The sequence below is a fragment of the Triticum aestivum genome, chromosome 2B, assembly GCF_018294505.1.
Source record: "Triticum aestivum cultivar Chinese Spring chromosome 2B, IWGSC CS RefSeq v2.1, whole genome shotgun sequence".
Lineage (NCBI taxonomy): Eukaryota > Viridiplantae > Streptophyta > Magnoliopsida > Poales > Poaceae > Triticum > Triticum aestivum.
In genome coordinates this window covers 719,357,490-719,367,826 of record NC_057798.1, presented here as the reverse complement: position 1 = coordinate 719,367,826, position 10,337 = coordinate 719,357,490, and the positions used below count along the sequence as shown (strand labels likewise).

At 46.2% G+C, this 10,337-nt stretch overlaps 1 protein-coding gene across 1 annotated transcript; it reads left to right on the top strand.

Annotated features, from left to right (window-relative positions):
• The first annotated feature begins 504 nt into the window (after positions 1-504).
• On the top strand, positions 505-4,240 carry LOC123046934 (formin-like protein 1). The gene is made up of 6 exons (XM_044470387.1): positions 505-1,269; positions 2,290-2,395; positions 2,484-2,652; positions 2,751-2,944; positions 3,615-3,751; positions 3,929-4,240. Exons 1-5 carry the CDS (start codon positions 623-625, stop codon positions 3,732-3,734), a joined length of 1,236 nt encoding a protein of 411 aa, XP_044326322.1. The 5' UTR covers positions 505-622; the 3' UTR covers positions 3,735-3,751; positions 3,929-4,240.
• The last annotated feature ends 6,097 nt before the right edge of the window (positions 4,241-10,337 follow it).

Genomic DNA, 10,337 nt, shown 5'->3' with positions numbered 1-10,337 from the left:
TAGAAAATCCGAGAAAAGAAAAAAAAAGCTCGCGCCAAGTGGGCTGGCCTATTTGCCAATGTACAATGAGGAGGTCTCACTCATTTAGCCCATCCATAGCTTCGGCTCAGCCCACGTCCCTCCCCGCACGGGTTTCCTTCTTCTCCCCTCCCCCCTGCCGCAACCGTAGACTGGACACGTCCCCGGCGGGCGGGTGGGCGGGGGGCCCCACAGGCGCAGAAACGCATCCCACGCCTCCGCAACAACCGCATATCCAAAACAGGGAGGGCACTCTCGTCATTCCGCACCGTGCCCCACCGCAGTGCCTCCGTCCCACACGCGGCTCGCTCGGCCACCCCCGCCGATGACGCGTGGGCCCGCGCAGCCCCGGCCCCCGATGGCCAGCGGCTGCGTGGACGGCTGCGCGGTGCGCGTCCCTTTCCGCCGTCCCCCTCGCGACGAAACCCTACTTAACAAATAGATTAGGCGAGGAGAGAGAGAGAGAGAGAGAGGGGGGGGCGACAAAGGGGGGGAGACCAAGCTGCAGAGACAGAGAGGGGTAGAGAGAGAGAGAGAGGGAGGGAGGGGGGAATCGCGGCGGGTTTTGGCGGGGCGAGATTTGAGTTTTTTTTTTCGCGCGGCCATGGTGTCGGACCAGGAGATCGCCGTCTGCGTGGAGTCGCTCCTCCGGGGCGCGGTCGAGGCCCGCGGCGGCGCCGGGGAGGCGACCTCGCTCGCCGCCGTGCTCCAGCAGGCGCAGGCGCGGCTCGGCGTCGACCTCTCCCACAAGGCGCCCTACATCCGCGACCAGATGGACCTCTTCTTCGGGCCCCGCCTCCAGCCCCCGCCGCCACCGCCCAAGGCCCAGAACCAGAACCCTCCTCCGCTCCCCGCGTCCGCGCCCGCGCCCGCGCCTGCCATGACGCAGGCCCTGCCCCAGCCCCAGCTCCCGCTCGAGGTGCAGCAGCAGCAGCAGATGCTGCAGATGCAGCAGCAGCAGTTCGCGGCGATTCAGCCGCAGTTCATCTTCCAGACCATGCCCCAGCTCCCGCCCGTCGTCTCAGGAGGAGGCGCCGCCGCCACCAACAACGCCGCCGCTGTCTCCGCGCCGCCGCCGGCCGTGCCGGCCATGGCCTTCTACCCGCCGCCGCCGCTCGCCTTCCGCTACGCCAACGCCCTCGGCGGGGTCGCCACTGGTGGGACCGTCTCCTTCCAGCAGCCCGCCCCTGGGGTCGGGGCCATCACTTCCCCCACAGCTGCGCCACAGGCCGCCGGTGACAACAAGGAAAGGTGAGCCATTGATAGCAATTAGGGTTTTGTTCCCCAGGTTGACTTGGTTGATAATACACTGCAACCACCTACCTTTTGGCACTGAAATTTAGGTGGTTGGACATTTAGCTAGTCGATTCATGTGATTACTGTTGCTAATTGCGTGGATTGAAGGTTAAGCTGATTGTGTTCATCTGGATTCATGAAATTGTACCTAATAGCGGCAGCAGGCTTAGGGTTTAGGGGTTCAATATGGCAACTTTGTTGGCCCCAACTCTGTAGACGTCGTTTTTTATGGACTCTAGTGGTGTGGTGTCTAGGATGTATGCTTATTAGGATATCATTATCCATTTTTTCGCCACTCGTAACGGCTGATTGGCTTAGTGACCGTTCGTTTATAGTTTTGTTCGTTGTCCATTTCTGCCACTTTAACTAGACTGGTCAACCAGGAAGGAAGTTTGGCATGGTTAGCTTCATTGGTTGCATCCTATACGTTGAGCTTCATAAAAGCTAACCTTTTTAATTTTAAAAGGCGCACATATCCGTTATGGATTTATTTGATACGCAATGAAGTTCGGGACAGCTGTTATGCCAGAATGTACAAACTAGAGATTAAGCTGTACATGCCGTACTTGAGGAATCGTAACCTTCTTCAGCTTTTGTGAGCAACCTGTTTCTTTGTCTGTGTTGACTCTTGTTTTCTGCTTACCTGCTTTTGAGGAAATAGTCCCAACCAGTCGACTAGTGTCCTCTAAATTTTTCTTTGGATTTGTATACCGGATTATCATTTTCTGGCTGATTTGGTACATAGGTACTGTTATAATTATACCTTTTGAGTTATAGTATTGTGCTAATGGACCTTCTAAGTTCATCGGGCTTCAAGAGTATATTTTGCCTCAATACTGAACTGTTGTATATTCATGTAGTTCATGCACCCATGTTCAACACTTAAATTTTGTTACGTTATACGGGTCAACGCATAGTACTAATTATGGAATTAATGTAAACCAATCTTTGTGACATGTTTATAATTTCTTCCAGTGCCTCTAAGAGAAAGAGAGGTGGGCCTGGTGGCTTAAACAAAGTTTGTGCAATTTCACCTGAACTTCAGACTGTTGTTGGCGAGACTGCCATGTCAAGAACTCAGGTACTTTCAATATCTTCATTCACTAGATCAGATTTCTTCCCCTTGATTAACTCAAATGGTTCACTTCTAAACTGTACTATTCATTCAGATTGTGAAGCAGTTATGGGCATATATCAGGCAGAATAATCTTCAGGATCCTGATGACAAAAGGAAGATTATATGCAATGATGAACTTCGTATCGTTTTTGGAACTGACTCCACAGACATGTTTAAGATGAACAAATTGTTGGCCAAGCACATAACTCCTCTTGACCCAAGTACGTGTTTTTGTTTCCTTTTATCTATATATCTGCCTGCTAACATACATCTGAATTTACTATTAAGAATTCTCAAATACATTATTTTGATACTGCAGAAGATCAACCTTCGGAAGCAAAAAAGATTAAGGCTACCAATGCAACTCCTCAACAAATGCCTACTATAAATCAAAATCAGCCCTATGTGGTTGTTTCTGATGCGCTAGCCAAATTCCTTGGTGTAGAAGGAACAGTGCCGCATGATGATGCCCTCAAGTATCTTTGGGATTACATAAAAGCAAATCAGCTTGAGGTATGGATGTGCCTTAACCTTTCTTTTACTTGCAGGATTCCAGTTTGTTCTTTGCTTGCGGATACGTATTGAATGATTGCTGAAAAATCCAATGCGTTGAAACACTACTGGCAGGAGTAACAGTAGTAAGACTGATGAATAATCTGAACTCACATCTTTCCTCTATTTGGTAGAGAATCATTGAGATATAGGTGTCTGTTATGCTGCAGTAGCTGTGTGTCATGTTTACTACCGTGTCTTTGGAAAAATTTCAAGCCGCATTGTCTTTTGAAGACCATTTTGGATGTGTTCTTCCTACAGGAAGGCTCTTGAATGCTTCATGATATATTGTAGTGATTGTTTTATCCTAGAATGTGGATTGTGGTTTGGAACTGTATCCATCTCAAAGTTTAAAAGATACACACATTTATGATGCTAGTAGTTTCCAAATACAGAAAACAATTGTTGCATTAAGAGGCCGGTTTCAGAATAGCAGCAGAATTTCTACATTGATTTTAAGCTGCACTTCTCTGTAAAGTAGTGTCAGGAAATGTTTGCCAATCTACCTCCATGTCCTTTCACCTCTTCATGATGCCATTCCTGAGAATTTTAATTATTGTTAACTGGGACATGCTGTCCAGCCCCATTGAGACGCATGAGATCCATTCATGTTCTGTTTGATTGTGCACAGGATCCTGCGAGTGCGTCAATACTATGTGATTCCAGTCTGCAAGAGCTGTTCGGCTGCGAGAGCATTCCAGCTTCAGGATTACCAGACTTGCTTGCTCACCATTTCATCCAAAGGACATAGCATATCCTCATTAACTGGTTAGAACATTCACTGTTTTTTTCCTCTATCCAGTGTACATCAGCTACTGAATTCACTGCAAGTAGATCTAGGATTGCATTCAGATTTTCCGCTGATACGTGGATTTGCTTCCTAGTGATGCAGCGATTGATTAACGTTTGTTTTGCTCTGCCCTGCTCTGCTCGCCGTCCATGCAGATGTAGGATCACAGCGGTGCCAGATAGGCCTAACTTTACAGACATGGTGTTCTTACAAAATGGACAGCGTAGCTTGTGTATCTCCCGGGCGTTCCGGATTATGGACTGCGTCAGACAAAGTCAGATTATTTGTGGTAGCCTGTAACTTGCCATGTGTGTGTATTGGCTACTGCCCAGTATTTGGTTGGTGTAACTCGTACTGAGTTGTTGTTAGCTTTAGTTTCTGAGTGTCAAAGTGTCTTTACTGACTATGTAAAGTTATGCTTTATATCTGAGTGCCAGATTGAATTGAATTTTAGTTTTCTGATGAAAGGTGTATGCTGTGGTTTTCGTTGGGCCTTCCATGGTCACGGAATTCGTACGTTAATTCCCTTGTGTTTGCATTTCTTTGGGGAATTGCTGCACAACAGATAACCTCCACACTTGAAAAAGCACCTGGCTGTAGGCCAAATTTGGTGTTTTGAGCCTTTTGCGAAAGTTTAGCAAGATCTGACCCTGGTTTGTAAGTTTTTTGAGTCTGACCCTTTTTCTACCGTCAGGGTATATGGCGGCGGGGTATAATAGCCTACTGCCAAGGCCCTTGAAGGTAGGCAACTTATCCACGTCAGTGTACTGCTGCCCGCTGCCAAATAGGCTGGTGATAGCCTGTGTACCCCTATTGCCGAGGTGCCCAGTGGTAGGTGAGTACCTACTGCCAAATAGGCTGGTGATAGCCTGTGTACCCCTATTGCCGAGGTGCCCGGCGGTAGGTGAGTACATGCATTGTATTTGGTACTTACAAATTACTATTTGCGGTAGGTTGCGCATCCCTACCGCCGAGGGCCCCGGCGGTAGGCTGTTATACTTTAGTGCCATCCACCCTAACGGTAGAAAAAGAGTCGGATTTCAAAAAACTTTTAAACCAGGATCAGATCTCGTCAAACTTTCTCAAAAGGTCAAAACACCAAAATCGGCCTAGGCTGTAGTTCCCAAAATTTAGATGGAAAAGTCAGGGCATCTTCTTTTCCTTGCAGAAAGCCTCGGTCTACCAGTGGCTCGTGCTCTGTCAAGATAATAAATATTGTGATGAGCTAGTTAAACTAGTATTCTCTCTGTCTTATTTATAAGTGTCTTAACTTTAATACAACTTTACATGTTGACAAAGCCGATTCACCATAAATATGAAAGCAGACAATTCAATTTTTTTGTGTGTTCTCTGCTGTGCATTTTCTCCCCATTATAATCCTCCTCTCCGACGCCAGCCGGAGTTTCCACGGGTCCTCACAGTTTACAATACTGTCACTTGACCTGGAAGTGTTGCTTGTGTTTGTTAACTGAGCTGACACCTCACCTAACTGAACTGAACCAAAACAAGCCTTTGCTAAAACAGGTCGGCATTCCTTTTTGAGTTTTAATTTATAACTCTGACGAGACAGCGACGTAAAGAATCGTTCAGAAACGCGTGGGTTTTCTCTGACAACGAGCCTTCGACGAACTAGTGAAAGACAGACATGATTTATTAGTCTATGGATCTCGAAAAAAAAAAGAAGACTCTGACCTCTGCATCATTCAATGGACACGGCCAAGCCAACCATCGTTAATATACATTGAGAACTACAATATCAACACTTGTCAGATCAAATCAAAAGCCCTAGTCGTTGCGGTGCCATGGGAATTCAGATCGGCTCCGACACGATCTACATGCCGGAACCGAACTTTATCGTCGACGTCAGCTCGACTGGTCATCTTGGTTGGACCGAGAACTATGCTCCGCGTCGGATTGTCAAGATCAGACGGGTGCTTTCATCATCAAATCAACTCAAACGAGATCATGGAAGAATCGTCCATGAAGCTCGGGGTTCAACGTCAGCATTGCCATCGTGTCATGCAGTTTTTTGGACAACGGATTCGGGTTCACCGTCCCCGTCTTCTTGAGCGTCGCTTTGATGATTGCTTTGGTAGAATTGTGCAGAATTGAGTCTACAACAACCCTATAAATTTTCATCGTGTTTCGATGGAGGAATTTCCGGCAATCTCCGATATAACGGGGCCGTGTCGAATCGTGGACGAGCTTGGGACGAGGAGTTGTAGGATCGAAAGTATGTCTAGAGGGGGGAATGGGGGGGGGGGTGATTAGACTACTTGACCAAATAAAAAACTATCATTTTCCTAATTTTAGTTCTTGGCAGATTTTAGCAACTCAGCACAAGTCAATCAATCTTAACACAATTTCAAGCAAGCATGCAAAGAGTATATAAGCAGCGGAAAGTAAAGCATGCAACTTGCAAGAATCTAAAGGGAGGGGTTTGGAGAGTGCAAACACAATAGGAGTCATGGATGTTTTTGTCGTGGTTCCGATAGGTGGTGTTATCATACATCCATGTTGATGGAGACTTCAACTCACGAAGGGTAATGACTGCGCGAGTCCACGGAGGGCTCCACCCACGAAGGGTCCACGAAGAAGCAACCTTGTCTATCCCACCATGGCTGTCGCCCACGAAGGACTTGCCTCACTAGGGTAGATCTTTAAGAAGTAGGCGATCTCCTTGCCCTTATAAACTCCTTGGTTCAACTCCACAATCTTGACGGAGGCTCCCAAGTGACACCTAACTAATCTAGGAGACACCACTCTCCAAAAGGTAATAGATGGTGTGTTGATGATGAACTCCTTGCTCTTGTGCTTCAAATGATAGTCTCCCCAACACTCAACTCTCTCTCACAGGATATGAATTTGGTTGAAAGAAGATTTGAGTGGAAAGCAACTTGGGGAAGGCTAGAGATCAAGATTCATGTGGTAGGAATGGAATATCTTGACCTCAACACAAGTGTAGGTGGTTCTCTCTCAGAAAATGTATGTTGGAAGTGTAGGCATGTTCTGATGGCTCTCTCCACGAATGAAGAGTGGGTGGAGGGGTATATATAGCCTCCACACAAAATCTAACCGTTACACACAACTTACCAAACTCGGTGGGACCGAATCGTGAAACTCGGTCAGACCGATTCAGTTCATAATGTGACCGTTAGGTATTTCGGTGGGACCGACATGTCAACTCGGTGGGACCGATATCATTAGGGTTAGGGCATAACGTAATCTCGGTGAGACCGATTACACAAACTCGGTGAGACCGATTTTGGTAATAAGCTAACCAGAGAGTTGGTCAGGCAAACTCGATGGGACCGATTCACTCATCTCGGTTGGACCGAAACGTTACGAAGGGGAAATAGAGAGTTTGCATTGCAATCTCGGTGGGACCGATCGCTCATCTCGGTTTGACCAAAACATCACGAAGGGAAACAGAGAGTTTGCAATCCCATCTCAGTGAGACCGAGATCCCTATCGGTGAGACCGAAAATACTAGGGTTTCTGGCAGTGGCTATGTGAACTGAACTCGGTGGCGCCGGATAGAAAGTTTCGGTAGGGCCGAGTTTGACTTTTGGTTTGGGACATATGTGGATGTGACAAAGTAGTTGAGGGTTTTTGGAGCATATCACTAAGCACTTTGAGCAAGAAACTCATTAAGCAACACCTCACCCCCTCTTAATAGTATTGGCTTTCCTATGGACTCAATGTGATCTTGGATCACTAAAAGTAAAATGTAGAGTCTTGTGCTTTGAGCTTGAGCCAATCCATTTGTCCTTAGCATTTTGAGGGGTCCACGTTTCTCATCCATGCCATGCCAAACATTGAGCTTTCCTGAAATATTTATCTTGAAATAGCATTAGCTCAATGAGATATATGTTGTTAGGAATTACCAAAACCACCCAGGGATAGTTGCACTTTCAATCTCCCCCTTTTTGGTAATTGATGACAACATATAGATCAAAGCTTCGACAAATGATAATAAGATTGAAAAACATCGTCGCTTTGAGAAGTATGTGATAAGCAAGAGCTCCCCCTAAATTTGTGCATTATTTAAGATTTGCTTTGGACTGCAAATGCACAATGTGTTAGGATCATGGGTTACTCTTTCATGTCACATACATCTTGGTGGAGCGCTCAAAATGATAGAAGTTAAAAGCATGCACTCATCACCAAGCAAGTGAATGATCATATAAGGATATAAGAGATAATATCATCCAACAAGCATTAAGGTAGCATATGATCAAACACATGATCAAACAAGTAGACAAGTAGCTCACAAGCACACAATCAAGAAGTTCAACCAAAAGCAAGAGAGATAAAAAGTAACACTCTCTCTCGAAGCCTATGATCTATACATTTTCTCCCCCTTTGGCAACAAGTTACCAAAAAGTTCATAAAAATGCATAGTGCTAAACGACTCTCAGGCTTGGTCTTCATGTGGTGGCGTAGAGATGACTCCAAGGACGAAAGCTTTTGTTGATGTAGCTGGAGCTGGTGGAGTGGCTGTTGGAGCTGGAGGAACTGATGCTGTGGCTGCTGGTGCAGATGTAGTAGCTCTGGTGTCTGTAACAGGTACTGCGGCAGATCTCTGGCTCCTGGGCACTCTATGGAAAGCATCTGTAGTAGACTTGCCCTTCTTCTCCTCCACTTCCTCCTGAAGTTGCTCAACTACTGACTGGATCTCAGTGACCTTGACATCAAGATCATAGAATTTCTGCTCAATGATCCTCTCCAAACTCTCCTGGTTTTGAGTCAGGGTGGCCAAGCCCTTCTCAATCCTCAAGGTGGAGGCAATCAGATATCCAAGCTGATCTTGCTTGCTCTTCAAGAATACCTGATATGCTTCTTCAGCAGTTGACATCTTTGCAGCTTTCTCTGCCCTTGCCTTCTCTCTCTTCTCATGTGCTTGAGCTGATGTTGGATCTTCTTCAGTCGTGACAACAATGTTGTCCTCAAAGTCAGAGTAGATGGGCAGGTGCTCCTTATCCAATAGGTATTTGCCTATGCCCATCTTGGAGTTAATGAGCTCCTGAATTTGTGGGGGCATACCCACAAGATCTCTTCTGATCAGCAACAATCCTTTTGATTGTTTCCACAATCAGACTCATGACTTTGAACTTTTGAGGCACATCGAACAAATGCAACAAATTGATAGCATGTCCTCTGATCATCTTGTGATCTCCTGACTCGGGCAGCAATGTGTGCCTTAGGATCCAATTAATTGTTGGCAATCCAGACAACAAGTAGTGTACAGATCCAAGCTTATGTGTTTCCAAAGCAGCATCTGGGATCTCTCTGTACATGCTAGCCATTGAGTTGTGATCCTTCTTCTTCTTGGCATAAACATCCAAGTCATCTTCATTCTCTTCTGGAGCATTGATCAATTGAGCCCATTCTTCTACAGAGGATTGGTACCTAGTACCTTCTGACATCCAGATGATCTTCCCATCTGGGTAGAAGTGGGCAGTGGAGTAAAACTGCATGATCAGCTCATCATTCCACTTGGTGAGCTTCTGAGCAACAAATGTATCAACTCCACATGCTTTGAAGCTGTCATATACACCTGGATAATGATCTTCATTCTTCTTGATGTACTCCAAGTCAACCCATCTCATGTCACACACTATGGGCTTCTTGTCAAGCAAAACTGTCTCATAGAAATCTTGTTGTTCCTTAGTGTGAAACTTGTAGTCCACAACGGTTCTCCTCCTGACAGCATAGGGATCAGACTTTCTCCACTATCTCAGTCCTGCATCCTTTCCGAGCTTCATGTTTTCTGCAACTGGATGTGCATCATTGTGGTCAGGGATCTTGGGCTTCAACTTTCTCAAAACAAGTGTGTCATCTTCTTCTTCATCAGCAGCTTCAGGCACTGGGGCTTTGTTCCTCTCCTTAGCTGGAATACTCCTGGTGTTCCTCTTGGGTGCAGTCTTGGGCTTAGGAGCATCAGCCTTGGGAGCATCTTTGGGCTTAGATGGAGCAGCCCTTGATCTGATTGCATCTCCCATCAGCTTATGAGCTTTAGGTGCTGGTGCAGCAGTCTCTTCCTCTTCTTCTTCTTCATCAAAAGAATGCTTCTCATATTCTGCCATTGGATCAACTCTCTTGCACCATCTCCCTCTCTTTCTTTCCTTCTTTTTTCCTTCTGCAACAACCTCTTTGGGTTCAAATCCCAAATTTTCTTGAGTGGATGCTCTGACCTTTAGCATTGGAACTCTTTTGGCTGGAGCTTTTCTGTTCATTCTTGGCTTTGTTGAAGCTGCAGTGCCAAATTCTTTCTTCACCACTTTCTTCTTGGAAGTGGTCTCATCCTCAGCAGCAACATAGTCCTCATCTTCAGAATCATATGTTCTCTTCTTCCTTGTTCTAGTAGCTGCCTTGGGCAATTTACTAGGTGTGCTTCTGCTACCCTCATCATAACTGCTCGAGGGACTAGTGCCCTCACTCATCTGAACTTGTTCCTTTGACTTGTTCTGGCTGTCACTTTGATCAGACATCTTCAGGCAAACAACTGACAGCAGACCCTGTGAATAGGTTGTAGATGAGGTAGAGTAGATGAGCATCACA